Raw genomic sequence first — 19,976 nt, forward strand, 5'->3', positions numbered from 1 at the left:
CTGTGTATGTGTACTGTCTTGGAGAAAATGGAGTTATTTCATCTAAAATTTCTTTATTGACTCACGCAAAATCTCCTCCAAGTGTACAAATCAGCTGAGCTCCAAATACACTCCATAAAGAAAGGCCTCCATATTCCCAGGTCACTATTACAACACTATTGTCAGGAGACCATCTGACCAATTTAACAGCTCCTGTTTTGTTCCAAATGTCTGTTAAGAAATTGTGAGAAGAGTTAAAAATAAATGATTGCTTCATAAATACTATTTTTTACAGCCTATACCTTCAAGTTGAAACAAGCAGAAAGGCATGTCTGCTTCAAATAATGAGATGAATTCTGTTCGTTTAGGGCTATTTAAAATCAGTATGGTCATTAGCCTTGACCTGATCTAAGCAGAACAAAGTCAGTACCCAAGTGATTTATATGAACCAAAAACCATTTCTGGCCACTATTAGCTTAAATAACTATAACTGTGTAGTCTTAAAAAGCCTTTGGATGTGGGCAAATCAGTTTCTGTAAGATGGGAATAATATTTCCCTTGAATGATTTAACACTGAATGTCAAAGTACTCTGCAAAGTATGAGGTGTTTTAAAATGTAAAATAATATTTTACCATGATCTCCATGTTCCATCAGCAATATCAAAGGGATCCAAGTTAAAATAAATTGAAGCTTAACCTTATATTAGGATTAAGTAGGTAAACTCCAGCCTCAGTACCACAGGCGCTTATATCTTCTTTTAACTAATAATAGTTCTTCATATATAATTATTAAAGGAGAAAATTTCATTGTGTAGTAAAATCCAAGTTTCTTTACTGCAGAGTTAAATGAAACATACTAGCATTTCCCATCAGCAATTCAAAAAGATCTATAGCTTTCACCTCTTTAAAATTAAAATTCTTTACATCTGCAGTATTAATAAATTTTTGCTATAAGTACATTTGCCACAAAGGGGTGGTATACAGATTTTAGCCTACAGAAGACAGCCTTGGTTAATAGAGTAAGTAAAACTTTTTTCCTCTGCCTATGTTTGAATCCTCACATTAGCATTTCCCACCATAATTCAAGTATATGAATAACTGTGTTATTTATGTATATAAAAAATAGTATGGAAACACAAAAGACCCCGAATAGCCAAAGCAATCTTGAGAAAGAAAAATGGAGCTGGAGGAATCAGGTTCTCTGACTTCAAACAATATTACAAAGCTAGAGTAATCAAGACAGTATGGTACTGGCACAAAAACAGAAATATAGATCAATGGTACAGGGTAGAAAGACCAGAGATAAACCCATGCACATACTGTCACCTAATTTATGACAAAGGCGGCAAGAACATACAATGGAGAAAAGACAGCCTCTTCAATAAGTGGTGCCGGGAAAACTGGACAGCTACATGCAAAAGAATGGAATTAGAACACTACCTTAACACCATACACAAAAATAAACTCAAAATGGATTAAAGACCTAAATGTAAGACCGGACACTATAAAACTCTTAGAGGAAAACACAGGAAAAATACTCTTTGACATAAACCACAACAATATCTTTTCTGACCCACCTCCTAGGGTAATGAAAATAAAAACAAAAATAAACAAATGGGACCTAATGAAACTTAAAAGCTTTTGCACAGCAAAGGAAACCATAAACCAGATGAAAAGACAACCCTCAGAATGGGAGAAAATATTTGCAAACGAAGCAACTGACAAAGGATTAATCTCCAAAATATACAAGCAGCTCATGCAGATCAATATCAAAAAAACAAACAACCCAATCCAAAAATGGGCAGAAGACCTAAACAGACATTTCTCCAAAGAAGATATACAGATGGCCAACAGACACATGAAAGGATGCTCAACATCCTTAATCATTAGAGAAATGCAAATCAAAACCACAATGAGGTATCACCTCACACCGGTCAGAATGGCCATCATCAAATATCTACAAACAAATGCTGGAGAGGGTGTGGAGAAAAGGGAACCCTTTCGCACTATTGGTGGGATGTAAAAAGATACAGCCACTATGGAGAACAGTATGGAGGTTCCTTAAAAAACTAAAAACAGAACTACTATATGACCCAGCAATCCCACTACTGGGCATATACCCTGAGAAAATCATAATTCAAAAGGACACATGTACCCCAATGTTCACTGCAGCTCTATTTACAATAGCCAGGATATGGAAACAACCTAAATGTCTAATGACAGATGAATGGATAAAGAAGATGTGGTAGATACATACAATGGAATATTACTCAGCCATAAAAAGGAACGAAGTTGGATCATTTGTCGAGATGTGGATGGACCTAGAGTCTGTCATACAGAGTGAAGTAAACCAGAGAGAGAAAAACAAATATCATATAGTAATGCATATATGTGGAATCTAGAAAAATGGTACAGATGAACCTATTTGCAGGGCAGGAATAGAGACGCAGACGTAGAGAACGGACATGTGGACACAGCGGGGGATAGGGAGGATGGGACAAATTGGGAGATTAGGTTTGACATAAATACACTACCATGTGTAAAATAGATAGCTAGTGGCAACCTGCTGTTACCACTAGCACAGGGAGCTCAGCTCAGTGCTCTGTGATGACCTAGATGGGTGAGGTGGGAGGGAGGTCCACGAGGGAGGGTATATATGTATACATATAGCTGATTCATTTCATTGTACAGGAGAAACTAACACAACATTGTAAAGCAATTCTACTCCAATAAAAAAAAAAATTCTTATCAAAATAGAGAAAAAAATGCCCAATAAAGCCATATCAAATGATGAAACTAAAACAAAACAAACAAATAAATAAATGGGAACATGCATAAGAAACCTCGTATCTTATTAGTATACTTTACACATTTAAGAGCAAAATTTAAAACCAAACCAAGAAGAAACATACAAACTCAAATCAAAGCTTACAAAAAGGTTATACAGTATTCCTATTAATCCCAAGTAAACATATATATACATATGTACATAATATGCATATCTATTTTCCAAGTATTATACACATATTAAAATCTAGTTGTAGAGATATACAATAAAATGTTAATGATAGTTAACCTAATCTTCAAGTGGTAGGAATACGGAAAATTTATCTAGCTGGTAACCTACCATAAACATAGATTGTGATAATCTGCATAATGAGAAAAATGTAAAACGTAATCCAAAGACTTTCTGTTACAGAGCTGAACTCTGAAGAAAGAAAGGAGAAAACTGAAAGTGAGTTTGGTTAGTGCTTGAATTAAGGCAGCCCAGGGGGAGGAGGTGTGAAGAGTGGGGAGTGGTGAGGTGAAAAAGGTTAGAAATATAGGGACAGAAGGTTGGAATGGGACCTAGCAATGACAAGGGAGTTGGGGTCTCACATCCTATACAAAGACAAGAAAGGGGTTTCAGGCCGGCGTGAGTCCGGGAATCAGAATGGAAGTCGCTGTGTCACGTAAGGACTCCTGCAGTGCTGCCACCTGTAAAAATCAGCCAGTGGAGCCAGAAGAAAACACAGAAGCTTGTCTGTGTTCAAGATGCGGGACAGCACAAGTCTCCTGACATTTTAAGCAGTTTTTATAGTCTAAAGTTATATAACTCAAGAAGGCAGCACTCTCCCATAACAAAGACTGCAAGAGTGAGAGTTAGTAGATAACCAAAGGGAGAATTGGCATTCCAAGAACATGAGAAAAGGAAACAATCTAAAAAATTCAATACAGTGCTGTCAATCAATCAATAGAAGCAACGAGGAGAACTTCCTGAAATGATGATAAATGTTCTATATTTGCTTGGTCTAATAGACAGTCACTAGCTACATGTGGCTATTCAACATTTAGGTGTGACTATGAAACTGAGAACAGTTTTAATTTTCTTTGATGTCAGTTAGTTTCATTTAAAAAGCCACATGTGGCTGGTGGCTATTGTATTGCACATCACAACATTAATATGGATAGAAAAATAAACAGATAAAAGGGTTAGAAAACACAATCAAAATACACAACACCCTGTTCTTGTCAGTTGCAGCAAAAAAGTGTCCTTAGAAAAAAATATATGCAAGCCTTTAAAGGCTATGCAATAAGAATGATAAAAACTTAAGGATCAAATTTCCGTTTCTGGCAGTATAGCAAAATGACACCTTGAATGACTCTCCACACTGAAACAACTAAAATGTTAAAACAGAATACTTAAACACATCAAAATATCCAAAAATACTGGGAGGTAAGTGAGCGTACCAAGTGCTCTTGCCCTGAATTTTTCTGCCAAACCCTAGAGACCTGACTTTTACATCTGACGACTCACAGCATGTTGAGGGACAGGAGATAAAGCTCAGAGCTTGGCCAAGGCAGGGAATCTAATAGAAGATACCCACGTAACACTGGGACTACAAACATTCCATGAACAAGGGAGAATGAGAAATAAACTCTACCACATGGAAGGTGAAAAAATAGCAAGGAACACTTCCCTGTTTTTGTCCATGGTATTGAATGGAAAATAAAGAAGTTCCCCTGAGAATCTGCAACCACAAACCAGTCCTCAGTCTGATCTGTAATTTGTGTAACTTGTATGATTCAAAAAAATCTCAAACAGAGAATATAATGCAAACGGTTCCAGACTGATGTAGTTTTCCCAGGTGATTGGAAGAAACAAACAGAAATCTCTGGAAGAACTCAAATTCAATCTAGCTTTTTTGCTTTCCTGATCAAAAAGCATATATATGCCTTCTTTCCTCCTTTCCTCTTGACTCAAATGCAGAAGTAATGCTTGGAGCTCAGAAGCTACCCTGTGATCATGACAGAAAGGCTAAATGAATGCCAACAGCAGCTTACCTTTGGATTTCTTGCTATTACAGAAAATAAATCCTATTTGTTTAAGCAATAGTAAGTTGGGTTTTCTGTTAGTCTCATTCAAAAACATTTCCAATGATATAGACTTTAGACTTACACCTGTGGACAGGATTCACTCAACAGTCACTAAGGGGGTTCAGAAAGAGGCTTTCTGGTTTGTTTACTGCTGTGTAACCAGCATTTAGAACAGTGTCTGGCCTATAGTATGTACTCAATAATTACTTGTTGAATGAATAAATGGAACTGGAAGGCATAAAATAACACAGGCAATGAAATCAGGCAAGAGTCTAAAGCAAAACCCAGACAAGGAATATAGGGGCTAAAACTAAGTGAGGATAGAGAAAACTAAATGAAGAGGTATCCCAGGAGCCTCTAGTTACACAGAAATCCTTGGGTCAGAGAGAATGTTGTTACATGTTTTAACAATATTTGGCCTTTGGCCTCCATCATTTAATTTAAAACCTCACTACACATATTACCTGTAATTGAGAAGAAAAAAAAAAGAAGAAGAGGACTCACCAGGATATTGTTTTGCTGTTAACTCCAGTTTATGAGATAGTAGCATGGCTCCAGTGGTGTTATCTATTGTATAAACCTGTACAGAACCACTGTAAAAATCAAAAACACTTTTAGTGTAAAATGACAAATACAAATATAAAAAAACATGACTATGGGAAATATTATGTTCTGCTGATAGGAGTGTAAACTAGAACAAAACCATTTTGTAAATAATTTGCAGTCACCTCTTAAATTTAAACAAATGCATATTCTGTAATCTAGCAATTTCACCTACAGATATACCCCAGAAATATCCTTGTCTTTGAGACATGTATAATGTTCATTATAGTACTGGGAATAAGTGCAAAGAAATGGAAACAATCTGCATGTCCAGCAATAAGAGAAAGGAAAGAGAAACTGTGGTATATTCATATAGTAGTATACCATATAGCACTGAAAATGAATTTTTGTCATGTGCATTAAAATGGACAGCATATCTATCTACCCACCCATCTATCTATATATCTATATAAATAGTATAATTCTGTTTCTATACTGTGAAAAACATTCAAAACATAGTTAAATACATTTGTGGTAAAAATACAACAAAGACCTAATGTACACAGATTCCAGATTAGTAACTGCCCTGGTGGAGAAAAGGGGAATATTAAAGAAGAGAGACAAGCAGGGGCTACATGAATGCAGTACTGGAAACTTTCAGAAATCTTCATTTTGTTATTTTTTACCTTATATTATCTTTTGTATGTATACACAAGATACATACTCTTATGTATATGGTAAGTATCACTATTCCATTAAAAAAATCTTTACAAGGGTCAAACTTACAAAGGGCCAGAAACCAAAACAAAGAATCTGTATATTACATCTAAGCTATATTTCAAAATTGAACTATAATGATCACAGAAAATATCATTTCTACTTACAGAGCTATTCTCAGATCGAAAATTTAACATAAATGTTGTTTTAAAAATAATTTAAATCCAAGGCTGCTTTTGCACACATCAGGATGACACTAGCTTATGACTGCCAGAATGTTCTGACCCTTAACTGTACTCCTTCAAGGTAGGAGAAGTCAGATGATCTCCTCACAGCAGCTTTGATCAGTTTCCAGCCAGGCCCCACTCTTCTCAAGGATCAGGATGGGGACTAAATAAAATACCTGCAATAATAGGCCACTTGAAGTTATCCCACAGCTCACTGATGCTCTGTTTTTAAATTCTTTTTTTTCTCTCTGTGTTTCATTTTGCATCATTTCTCTTGCTGCGTTCTTCAAGTTTATTAATCTTTTCTTCTGTAATGTTTGATTTGGGTCTTTTATCTTCCATGTTTCAGTTCAATACTCAAAAGAAAACCTCTACAGCTCTCTGGAGTTCTCTCTTTGTGCCACTCCCTCCTCTGATGTCTGGCCTGTGAGCCCCAGCTGCTTTGGTCTCCCAGACTCTCATTTCCTTTCCACACACTCAACCCAGGGAATCTGCCAGGCCCTGTCTCTCCATCCTTGTGCTGGAAATTCTCTCAAAGTAATTAAAGCTGGGGCAGTTGAAGAGTTTTCTTATTTAGTTTCTCATGTTTCAGGGATCACTATCCTTTGTTGCCTGATGTCCTATGTCTTGAATTCAAAACACTTGTTTCATATTTTTGTCCATTTTCTTGGCTATTTTAGGTGGGAGAGAAAATCTGATCTGTTACTCTTAGTCAGAAGCCAAATGCCTGGAACAGATATCTATCCAGACTACCTGCCCAATTAGATACCTTGCTGCAAGACAGCACTAAGTAGCTAGCAGGTATTTACTTGTTTTTGCTTTGCATCTAACAACTGTCTAGTGCTAACTCTGGGTTGCTGAACTCTGACAAGTCAGTGAGGAGTCCAGATATTTCTAATATAAGAAGTAGGTGCTATGTCAATAGTTACAAAAGACTGACAATTAACGTTTTAAGTATTTATAGTACCTATATTACTTAAATTATTTTTCTTTCGATTTCTCATAAGCCCACCATAAAAGAAAAATATATTTCATTAAAAAGATACTAATCTCGGGGGCTTCCCTGGTGGCGCAGTGGTTGAGAATCTGCCTGCCAATGCAGGGGACACGGGTTCGAGCCCTGGTCTGGGAAGATCCCACATGCCGCGGAGCAACTAGGCCCATGAGCCACAACTACTGAGCCTGCGCGTCTGGAGCCTGTGCTCCCAACAAGAGAGGCTGCGATAGTGAGAGGCCCGCGCATCGCGATGAAGAGTGGCCCCCGCTTGCTGCAACTAGAGAAAGCCCTCGCACAGAAACGAAGACCCAACACAGCCAAAAATTAATTAATTAATTAATTAATTTTTTTAAAAAAAGATACTAATCTCAAAGCAAAAAAACATATCTCTATAATAGAGATATATATGGCTACTATCACCATAAGTAATCAAATTTAGCATCATCAATACTGAGACCACTCAATGTTATTGCTGCATGATGTCATAGGAAGTACAAAACACCTATGACAAAAATGTTTAACCAGAATCTAATCAAACCTTTAAATATAAGGGAAGAATTAGGCTGTAAACTGTCATCCTAAAAGAAAGCTGGCTTCTTACAGAACTCTAATAAGGTGTTCAAGTCAATTAATCCTCATAAGTGCTGGCAGATCAGGGCTAGAAGCCACTAGGTCAGTTATGTCACATAGCTATAATCACAAAACTTTCACCCCAACCCACGATCATGCCATAAGAAGGGCTGATGCTCTCCCAACTCATGAAAACTGAGGTAACTAAAAGGCTGAAGGCCAAGATTCCACCCGCATTATCCTGGAAGAAGGGCTAGAATCCTGGCTTCTAAAATATGGCCTTGCTAGACCCCTGGGTGCTAGCCCTGAATGTAGGTGATGTAGAACTGCACACCCACCACTGTTCCCGTCTCCGTCAGTTTCCTCTAAATGCTGATGTGAGCTTCCTACTCATTTGACTATACTGGCTCAATAAGAACCACCTTCAAGGTTCAAACAGGTGTTACAGAAACTAATTAAATGCCATTATGAGAAAACAATGAGACACATTTAGAATGTAGGATATTCTGTAAACAACTGACCTAGACTCAAAAAAAAGTTAATGTCATAAAAATAAGAAAAAAGATACAAAGATTTTTATAGGCAAAAGGTAACTAAAGAGAAATAATAACCAAATATAATTCATGACTTTTGAATGATTCTGATTGAAACAAAAGAGATAAAGGAAATTTGGTGACAACTGGGTTAGTCTGAATATGAATTGAGTATTAGATCTTATAGGGGATTTATCATTAATTTTCCCATGTGTTTGACTAAAGGTGTGTTTATGTAAGAGAATGTCTCCTTTTTTGGAAACCAAGAAATAATGTAAATGTCCTTTAACAGGAAATCAGATAAATTATGATATATTCATACACCAAAACTCTACTTATAAATCAATCCCAAATAAATGATTTCAGTTACTGGCAAATAAGATGGATGAATTCACAACGTTGACTGAAAGAATCAAGACACAAAACATAGACTATGATTCTATTCATATAAAGTTCAAAATTAGGTAAAACTAAATTATACTTTTTAGGAATGCATACGTGAGTGGTAAAACTGTAAAAAAAAAAGGAAATGATTATCATGAAAGACAAAATTGGTTTCCTTTAAGTGTTAAGGAGGGGATGGGAGTCATGATTAGGAAGTGGCAGGAGTAAAACTTATATTGGCTGGCAATGTTCTATTTCTTGACTGAGTTGTGAAAAGATGGATGTTTATAATTATTTGTAAAACTGTGAATATTTGGATTATGCACTTTCCTGTTTGTTTTTATTTTATAATATGAAAGTTTAAAAGGATATTATAAACTCTATGCCAATAAATTTGACAGTGTATATGAAAGAAACCAAGTCCTAGAAAAATACAACCTGCCAAAACGACTAAGAGACAAAAAATCTAAATCTTCTTCAGTCTATTTTAAAACTGAATTGAATTAGTAATCAAGAAAATTCTAGGCTCAGGTGGCTTCACTGACAAATTCAGCCACACATTCAAAGATGAACAAAGAAGGGAAAGAGAGAAATCCTTCCTCAACTTGTCTTATGAGACAAGCATAACCTTGGTTAACCAGGAGAGAAAAAAAAAAAAAACTATAGCAAACTGTACTCATGAACATAGATTTAAAAATTCTAAACAGGGCTTCCCTGGTGGCGCAGTGGTTAAGAATCCGCCTGCCAATGCAGGAGACACGGGTTCGAGCCCTGGTCCGGGAAGATCCCACATGCCACAGAACAACTAAGTCCGTGCGCCACAACTACTGAGCCCGCGCTCTAGAGCCGGCACTCCGCAAGAAGGGAGGCCACCGCAATGAGAAGCCAGTGCACCGCAGCAAAGAGTAGCCCCCGCTCACCTCAACTAGAGAAAAGCCCGGGTGCAGCAACAAAGACCCAGTGCAGCCAAAAATAAAAAATAAATATATTAAAAAAAAAAAAAACAGAGCCTTAAAAAAAAAATTCTAAACAAAATGTGACCAAATCAAACCCATGATGATGAAGAAAAATACGCTTTCCTTTTCTCCTTACACTACGTTAAATTTACTTTCTACATTTATCTCCTCAGTGAGAAGCAACGTGTTGAGGATAAGGATTTCCTACTTCACAAACAGATTATTGACAGTGTAATGAAGGCAGTGATTTATAACACTAACTATCGGTGTATTACTTATACTGATAGAAATACTTTGATACTTACCTTGATGTAGCTGGACACTATATTAGATGTTATGTTCTACAGAACCACTAAGTCACATTTTGAGGTCAAAATGGAATTTTATATTTAAGAAAGAGTTTTAAAGACTAAAAAGCACTATACACATTTTAAGGCATTACTCTCAGCATCTGATATAATCTTTTTATTTGAGCTACAACATAAAGCTCAAACAAGTCAGGTGTATTTGTTGTTTTATAATGTATCCCAAGTGCTTAGAATTGTGCCTGGCACCTGGCAGACACAAATATATTTGTTGAATGAATAATTTGTATTCAATTTTACTTCTAAAACCTGAATTATTTGAATTAAAGCAAGAAATTGATTTTATGTATGAGCTTTTAATTTGCTTGTTAACTAAGGCACACCCACTAATTCAAAGGCAAGTCAACACTGATGTCTTAAAAAGAAAGGATTGTTTCCAAAAAAGGAAAACATTCCTCCTGATCTTCTTTTAAACAATAAAGAACCTAAATTTTAACTGATTTAATCTTCTTAACTTGTGACTCAATTTCCTACCACTGGAAAAAAGCTCACTTTTACAAACTTAAACACCCAATCTCCAAAATCTGTCCTTTAGATTTGTTTGCTTCAATCTATTAAAATGCTTTTAAATTTTATATTAAGGCTGATTCATAAATTATGAAAGGCACAATGAAGTTCATAAGTGTGTTAAGAACATCTTACGGTTTAAAAAAACCCATTATTTTTGGCAGTAAGTCTTAAAATGCAGACATCTATATCAATTACCTCGCACAACCAAACGCCATCAGTCGATACTTGTTATTTACCGCTACACAAGTTCCATCAACAACATCTTGTGGCCAAACTCCATGAAGCTGCTAAAATTAAGAAAAATAGTTAAGATTTAAAGCATGTTCCCCAAATATACTTTTATCAATATAATTCTCCTTCAATAAACATAGTTTTATAAGGCTTTATATGGTTCTTTATATGGTTTGATCTGGATAGGAAAACATCCCATCAGAACTACCATCTGGATTTTCTCCCTTAAAAACCTCAATTTCATTAACTGGTTCAATAAATATTCCCAAATGAGCTCAGTCCAGTGCTAATCTATTCATAAAACACTAAAAAATGGATATCTGACCTCTAAATTCAAATTAAATGAAGACGACTTTCCTATCAAAATGTAAACCTCTTCATGGTAGAAACTGCATCTAATTTGCTCACTATTATTATTCTTGTCACCTAGCATATAGTGTTGAACTTTTCTGATCAATCGAAAATGGTCCATTTTATTTGGTCTATCCTTTAGAAGTGATTAATGATTTGTCAATTGCTTACTATTCTCTATGACTCCTTTGCTTTATAGTACAGTGGTTAGTAGCATGGTATCTGGCAGCCTGACGTAACATCTCAGATCTACCTGACTTGCTAAAATGATTGTTTGACCTTTCCAAGCTTCAGTTTTCTTATCTGTAAACTACCTCTTAGAGTGTTTTGAAAATTAAATGAGAACTTACATACAAGTAACCCACTTAATACAATGCCTGGAATTCAACAAGTTAAGCTTCAATAAATGAATGATATTATTATTAAGCTTTATATGCTACTTAATTCTGAATACAGACACAGAATAGATTCAGCTCCCTTGTCTGTTTTTATTAGTCAAATCAAGGGCATCCTAGATCATAAATTTCTAAGGCAAAGGTCATCATGACTGTTAGTTTAGTAAGCACAAAAATTAGCACACTACAATACAGCACTGGATTATTTCTGGATTATCACGATAGTAAAATTAGATGATCCAATATAATCAAACTGTTTGAAATATAATACTATAGATTTTATTTAATTCCTAAATAAACTATAGAATCTACTATCTAAATATGGAATATTTGCTTTTTTGTAGGAATTTTATTTATTCTTCAATTTTAATAATAAAACTAGACATTATTTTAGTTAACAAAAATGGCAAAGACAGCATTGAGCATTATTTCTTTGGACTGCTGCTGCCTCGACTGAAATTCGTTTATTCATCCCTATAACAAAAATCTTCCAGGTGCCCACTATTCACCAGGTACTGCTCTAGGTGCCAAGGATACTGCAGATAGTCAAACATACCAAAATCCCTAGCTATATCCCTGCTTTACACTTGTTAAGAGACTGACAAGTTTAAAAAATTGTACAGTATCACATGGGAGGTTAGTAAATGTTACAGCAAAAAATAATAAAACAATTAAGGAGAAGAGAGTGTATGGGGGAAGGATGTAATATTAAAAGGTCTTCCCTATGAAGGTGCCTCTTGAGGAAAGTACTTTAGGAGATACAGCAGTAGAAAGGCCCTGTCACAGTAGCATTTCTGGCATGTTCAAAGAACATCAAAGAGGCCTGTGCAGATGGAGTGGAGTGGAGTGGAATGGAATGGGGGAAGGAGAAGGAATAAATGAGGTAACAGATGAAATAGGGGGCCAGATTTATAGGGCTTTGAAAGTCACCATAAGAACTTTGGCTTTTTATCCAATTCATATATGGGGAGTCATTTGGAATGTCTTTAATTTTTTTAACCCTTTCTATTATGAATTATAATACATTACAGAAAAATACAAAAGCAAAAATGTACATCACAATAATATCACAAAGTAAACACTTGTGAAATTACCACTCAGGCTAGGAATTACCAGTACCCACAAGTCCCCCAACAGTGTCACTCCTGATCAATATTATCCTCACCTCTACCACAAAAGAAACAATATCCAGACTTATAGTAATCACTTCCTTCTTTTCCTTTAAACCATTAACACTTAAACATGCGTCCACACAGAACTGATTCAGAGCTGCCTATGTTTTTAGTTTTCCTTCCATTTTATATAAAATAGAATCATAGCATGAACTCTTTTGTGTCTAGCTGCTTCCACTAAACATGTTTGTGAGATTCATCCATGTTGTTGCATACAGCCTTGTTTGTTCATGCTCATTGTCATGTCAAACACTGGGCTTTTAGCTCACTGGGCCTCTGGCCTCCCCTAACCAGTCTTGTTAGCTCTTTACAGTCTTTTTAGCTCTCCAAAGCCGTTAAGCACATTCAAAAAATATTTTTTCTCCAGCTCTTTTAGTTGTCCTCAGCAGGTTTTGTCCTAAATATCTTGTCCTATTGAAGGGTTCTGAGCAGAGGAGTGGCATAATCTGACATATTTTAATACATTTGCTAACTGTATTAAACAGTGCCAAACAGGGGACTTCCCTGGCAGTCCAGCGGTTAAGACTCCATGCTTCCACTGCAGGGGGCATGGGTTCGATCCCTGGTCAGGGAACTAAGATCCCGCATTACCGCTCGGCACAGCCAAAAAAAAAAAAAAAAAAGCAATGCTAAACAGGATTTTTATAAAGCACTTAAATAATGTCTGATATAAATGTGGCATTAGTGTATTTCCCAATTACCAGTAATACAAATGTATTGTTTTCTTGTAATTTATATTTTCTACTTATAACTTATTTAATAATGTTTCATCTACTTTTCATTATTTTAGATCCTTAATTTACTAGAAAACTTTCTTTAACCAAATACTAATACAAGCTGATATTCAGAAATGAGTCAATCACTTTCCAGCTCTAATATTTTTGTTTTCAGTAAAAACATTTAAATCCCAAACATGTCAACAAAATGAAGAGGCAATCTGCTGAATGGGAGAAAATATTTGCAAATCATATATGTGAGAAAAGACTGTATCCAAAATACATAAAAAACTCATACATTTAATAGCAAAAAAAATTCTGATTAAAAAATGGGCAGATGCTCTGAATAGACATTTCTCCAAAGAACACACAGAGAGAGCCAAAAAGTACCTGACAAGATGCTCAACATCACTAACGCCAGGGAAATGCAAATCAAAACCACAATGAGGTATCACCTCACACCTGTCAGAATGGCTATTATCAAAAAGACAAGAAATAATAAGTGTTGGGAGGATGTGGAGAAAAGGGAACCCTTGTGCACTGTTGATGGGAATGTAAATTGGTATGCCACTACAGAAAACAGTATGGAACTTCCTCAAAAAAGTAAAGTTAGAACAACCATAAAATCCAGCAATTCCACTTCTGGGTATTTATCTAAAAAAAAAAAAAAAAAATAAGAAGAAGAAGAAAAGAAAACACTAACTTGAAAAGACAACTGTACCCCCATGTTCAATGCAGCATTATTTACAATAGCCAATATATGGAAACACCTAAGTGCCCACTGATGGATGAATGGATAAAGAAAATTTGGTACACACACACACACAGGAATATACAGGTGACCCTTACAACATGGGGGTTAGGGGCACCTACCCCTGGCACATACAACTTTACAGTCGGCCCTCCATATCCTTGGTTCTGCATCTGTGGATTCAATCAACTGCAGATCGTAGAGTACTGTAGTATGTATTCACTGAAAAAAACCCAGGTGTAGGTGGACCTGCACAGTTCAAATCTATGTTGTTCAAGGGTCAACTATATTATTTAGCCATAAAGAAGAATGAAATCTTGCCTTTTGCAACAGCATGGATGGACCTTGAGGGCATTATGCTGAGTGAAATAAATCAGACAGAGAAAGATGATACCATATAGGAAAATATGCCCTTGAAAACTTAAAATCCTTTCCATTAAAGAGAACAGACTGAACATGAATATTTAGCTTCTCTGACTCTTAAAACCCCAACTTTTATAACAGAAAAGATTTTTTTCAAAATGCATATGTTGGCAAGGACAAAGAATGGGAGAGGAGGTGGTATCAGAAAATTCTGGAAGCTGGGAAGCAAGTGAATGAGTAGAATCCTTAACTAGCAGTAATGATGTTGAAAAACAGCCACATTTACATTGTAAGGTACACAAAAGGCCTGGGAATTTAAATGTCTCTCAAAAGCTGAACTAAAAGCAGTAGGATTGGTTTAAAGCCTGTTAATCAGTAGCTGGGACTGCCTACCTCCCAGTCTGAGCAGCTAAGAAATACCCCACCTCCACTCCAATAGAAAACTGGAGTTTTTCTTTAGAGAAAAACAAAAAAATCTCAGTGGTCTCTAGACCACACCAAAAATAGGGATACATGGGAGTTTAATCCTGAATTTAGACCCTCTAGTCTAACTCTTCCATAACTCAAATCCAAAAATACTGGGTCAGCCAGGTACATATTCTCTGAGAAAGACTGCAGGACTCTTCTCCAACAGACACTGGATATGGAGCGGGGAGGAAAAGAAATAACCCAGTTAGCTCACCCTATGATGAAGATCACACAAACCAAACCCACCAAAGCCCACACAGCCTTCAGTGAATCCAAATTTTTATTTTGGGTCTCTGTCACAGCAACCAAATTCATATATTAATGAATCAAATATTAATTAACCATTAACTCTGAAAGGATCTAAAAATAAAGGAATATAGGAAATCCACAGGATGATAATGATGGACAGCCTAAAAATGCAACTGTGTTAAATAGGTATGTATAGTAAGCAATCGTCCAGAAGGCTCCAAGAGAAATTTATTCAAGAAGATGAAACGGATACTAATATAATCAAAGTCACAATAACTATATTGGGAAGATGGGAAGAACTTACAGACAGGGTAGGGGAACAGGGAAGAGGGAAGTACATGGTCATTCATTTTCCACGATGGGAAGTCAATGAACACAGCCTAAAAACTAAAAATTACAGGAAATACTCAGAGTAGTGGAGATAAATAGCAAAATCATCAGTGAAGGAATAAAAAGTAGTTGCCTCTGAGAATGAAAACTGGGCATGAAGAGAACAAGCAGGAGGAAAGGAACTATCATTTTTCATTAACGTGTCAACAGAATTGTCTACTTACACTATTTATATGTATAGTTTTGATTAAAAAATTAACAACCCCTAAAATCTTAAATAAGGAAAATAGGGGAGGGGTTTAATAAAGACTAAAATTAATAAATGCAAAATTAAAACATAAACATTCCAAGTAAATAAGTCATACCTCTGCAGTAAATCTACTTGACACTGGTGTGATAAATCCAACTTTACCATCATTAAACACAACAGCAAACCCATCAAGTGTGGCACAGTATTCCATGTCTCTAATGTGCACATCTGCAAAGCCCAGGAATGAACCTGCTGATGAAAAAAAAAGTACATGAAATATGAATATAAATATAGTAAATTCTCTTATATTTTTGCTTGCAAACCATATAAGGACAGTTAAAAGGGCAAACATAATGACCTAACAACACTAAACAACTGAACTACTCCTTCCTACTCTCTCTCTCTCTCTCTCACACACACACACCCCCTCCTCCCTTGCATGATTAATTCCAAAGTAGAAAAACCAATGTTCATCCATAAAAAATATCTAACTAGTTTATATAAAATATTAAACATCTGGTTCTGTCTCATGAAAAAAGTGTAACTACCTCTAGACGACTGGAGGTCTACTGAAAAGGGTACTGTACAAAGATTAATAGCTTTCCTCCCATTTGTCATTCCTTCCCAGTGAATAAGATGAAGAAGTCCATCAGAAGTAGCAACCAGGAGATCTTCCAGCACAGACTGCAAACTGTAGAGAAATAAGCAATTTAGAATCAATTTCCTTTTAAGAAAAGCGTATTGGGAAAGCAATGAATATGAGTATAACTGCTCTGGAGAATATTCATGCAAAGATCATAAAACCACTTACAAAACTGCCATTTATCTACAATTTAGCTATATATCAGCTTTATCTATGTATAATTCAATCTGGAATCAGAAATTCTGAAAAAAATGAAAGACCACGCGTTGCTGTAGTCACAAACCTGATGAATTATGTTTAAAAACTAGACGTACTGAAACAGCAAATTAGAAGATGGAAGGATAAGTGACAGCTGACAAGAAAGGAAAGAGACAGAGAAACCATGAAAAGAACTAATGACAGAATGACAATCCGGAGACATGGAGTATAGAGGTAACAATCCTCTAACCCTGTCCAACAGAACTTTCACCAGTAATGGAAATGTTCTGTATCTGTACTATCCAACACGGTAGCCATTAGCCACATGTGGTAATTGTACACTTGTAATATGGCTAGTGTGACAGAAAACCTAAACTTTTAATTCTGTTTATTTTATCTGTAATTTACATTTAAATCACTTCATTTGACTAGTGGCTATTATAGTGAAGAACACAGTTCTAGACCACAGTATTTCTAGGGTATCAAAGAATCTCACATTGTGCATCTATTCAACAAACATTTAATTAAGCCTGAGCTCTGTGACAGGCACTATGCTGGGCTGGAGATTCAGAGGTGAATAAAATACAGTTTCTCCCTGCAGAAGACCTCTCAGTTGACTAAGTAGTGAAAAGTAATTATGTAGTATGATCTCAGCACTTACTGATACTTGCAGAGAGATTTAACAATTACGACTGCATGGCAATAAATGCCTAATTTGTTTACTCCTATAATGCCAAGCCCCTAGGGCAATGTTAGTTACATATGACACCAAATGTTTGTGGGAGGAAGGTCAAGAGGGAAGGGGAATCCAAAAGTGAGGCTACAAAGATAATGTCAGAGAGAAAGAAAGAGAACCAGTGGAAACTGGTATCAAAAAAGCCAAGAGAATAAGATGGACTTAAGAAAGAGTACTCAAGAGTATCAAATGCTGTAAAAAAAAAAATTTAAGTATAAGAAAGAATGAAAAATGTAATGTCTATTTATATACTCTATTAGGTACTGTTAAATTTCCTTTCATACTTGAGTCTATTTCAGAAATATTTTAATCCATAATGGTGAAAAGAACGTTTTTTAATGTTTCCTTTAACTTTTAATTCTTTGGAAAGTTAAGTTCAATGACTTATTCCACCATATATTTCAGATAATGAAGAATTCACTGTACTTTCTTCCCAACTATAAAAATATTAAAAAAGATAAGAGTAACATGTCACCTTACTGAGCTCCATCTCTTGAACTTCAGAGCATTTGCAGTCAACTACAATTCCCAGTTTAATGAAAGTTCACCTTTTAAAATATATATTCTTTTATTTCAAATTTATATTTTAGTGGTAAAATTTATGTGTAGCATGTGGTGGCTAGAATATAAAAACTTTGTTTTAGACCTGATACAAGAGAGGCAATTTAGTGGAGGAGTCATTGGTTTACCAGTGATTTTCATTCAGCAGGAGTCAGCCTCGGTTTTTTTCAAACCACATTCTCCCTCTCCCCAGCTTGTATCTCCCTGGAAGAATCACTGCATATGACGATTAGGAACAAGATCAAGGTTACCCTCCAGTAGTTTAATTGCCTGCTAGGCAAAACTCAACACTGCTCTGAGAAAGTTAACAGAATTCAGAATCTCTACATCATCATCATCCACAGTACTGTGATAAAAAATGACCAGATGTCTGAATAAACAGGAAAATGTGACCCAGAGTCGAGAAAAATCCGTCAATGTAAATAGACTCATAAACAATCCTGACGTTGGAATTAACAAATAACTGTGACAAAAATGATAAACAATCTATAAAAAAAAAAAAAGATCCTCCTCGTTTAATTGAAAGTAAACAAACTTTCAATTAAACAGTTGAAAGTAAACAAACTTCCAATTAAAGGCTGATGTCAGATGTTGAAGTATTGAATATTTCCATGAAGTTTAGTAAATAGGCCTTGTTTCAAGTCACCCAAGGGTCTGTCCCCACCAATTCCCATTCTCACAAAGATTTAAGAACTAAAGGATTAATTCTTGCCATCTGCGGGATGTTAGGACCCTGTACCAATAATTTATATCCTATGTCTTCACATGTTGTACTGATTTTTATTGAAAATCACCCCTGGGTGTAAGTACACACAAAGTACACATAAAGATACTCTAAGTTATGCCCTTAGAGAGCCTCTACAATCACTGACTTCTATGGGCTTTATTAACAGCTATGTAGTATACCAGAGGTGTTTGTTATTGCTGTTGTTGTTTAATTTAGGATCTTAGAAGTAGAATAATAGGATTTTGGGAGGAGAACAATAGGATTTTGGAATCTGATTAATCAAATATTCTTAATATAAAATGAATAATTCATAATTACCGATTCTCAAATATGTAAATATGTTTAATACCTAATTAACATTAAATACTATATATACTACATGGGTCTTTCTAAGTGCCTGGGAAGAAGGAAGATAATAAATTGTAGTATTTATTAGTATTAGTTAGAAATAGACTAAAAGTTTTAATTATAAATTATATCAGTACTTTTTTCTTTTTTTAAAAATTTTATTTAACTGATTTATTTATTTTTGGTTGTGCCAGGTCTTAGTTGCAGCTGGCGGGCTCCTTAGTTGTGGCATGCGAACTCCTAGTTGCGGCGTGCATGTGGGATCTAGTTCCCTGACCAGGGATCGAACCGCATCCTCCGCATTGGGAGGCGAATTCTTAACCACTGCACCACCAGGAAGTCCCAGTACTTTTTAACTTTCTATATATTCTCTATCCTCAATTAATAACAAGGTGTAGATGCTTAACATTAATCCAATTCTTTCTTCAATCAAAAATTAAAAGATGGCAGACTCTTGCAATCTTACGCCTATAAGCAACAGCATAATCACTGTCCCTAACTTTATTTGACTAATTTTTGGTAGTGGGAGGGAAAACAGTTGGTTTAAAGGCCAAGTTTCATGCCCCCTCACTCAATTCAAAAGTATACAGGAATTCTCCAATCAAATTTCCAGGAGGTACATGTTACAGGTGCTAATAATTAACACTGCTCTGAAATGCAATTATTTTACTGAAGTTCTGAGAGAAAATGAGAGATTTCCAATCATCTAAATTAGTAGATTAAAAACTAGCACCTGACAAGTTACACTTGTACAAGACAGCAGGAATTCTTTTTTTAAAGGCTCTTTTTCTATCCCATATCCATGAACCACACAGTTTTTGCCACCAGGTGGAGGTAGAAAGCCATGCC

The 19,976-nt window shown here is 35.7% G+C and overlaps 1 protein-coding gene across 4 annotated transcripts in view; it reads right to left on the bottom strand.

Annotated features, from left to right (window-relative positions):
• RIC1 (RIC1 homolog, RAB6A GEF complex partner 1) overlaps positions 1-19,976 on the bottom strand; it is a 142,969-nt gene that overhangs the window by 30,250 nt on the left and 92,743 nt on the right. For 2 of the 4 annotated variants that reach the window (XM_057548488.1, XM_007182196.2), the window contains 5 exons: positions 16,463-16,605; positions 16,030-16,166; positions 10,834-10,925; positions 5,341-5,429; positions 66-210 (listed from right to left, as the gene is read on the bottom strand). In XM_057548488.1, coding sequence (XP_057404471.1) covers positions 66-210; positions 5,341-5,429; positions 10,834-10,925; positions 16,030-16,166; positions 16,463-16,605 — 606 coding nt within the window. The remainder of the gene's footprint in view (positions 1-65; positions 211-5,340; positions 5,430-10,833; positions 10,926-16,029; positions 16,167-16,462; positions 16,606-19,976) is intronic. The other 2 variants (XM_057548491.1, XM_057548490.1) reach the window with 2 other exon arrangements.

This window comes from Balaenoptera acutorostrata, chromosome 6, assembly GCF_949987535.1.
Source record: "Balaenoptera acutorostrata chromosome 6, mBalAcu1.1, whole genome shotgun sequence".
NCBI classification, from domain to species: Eukaryota; Metazoa; Chordata; class Mammalia; order Artiodactyla; family Balaenopteridae; genus Balaenoptera; species Balaenoptera acutorostrata.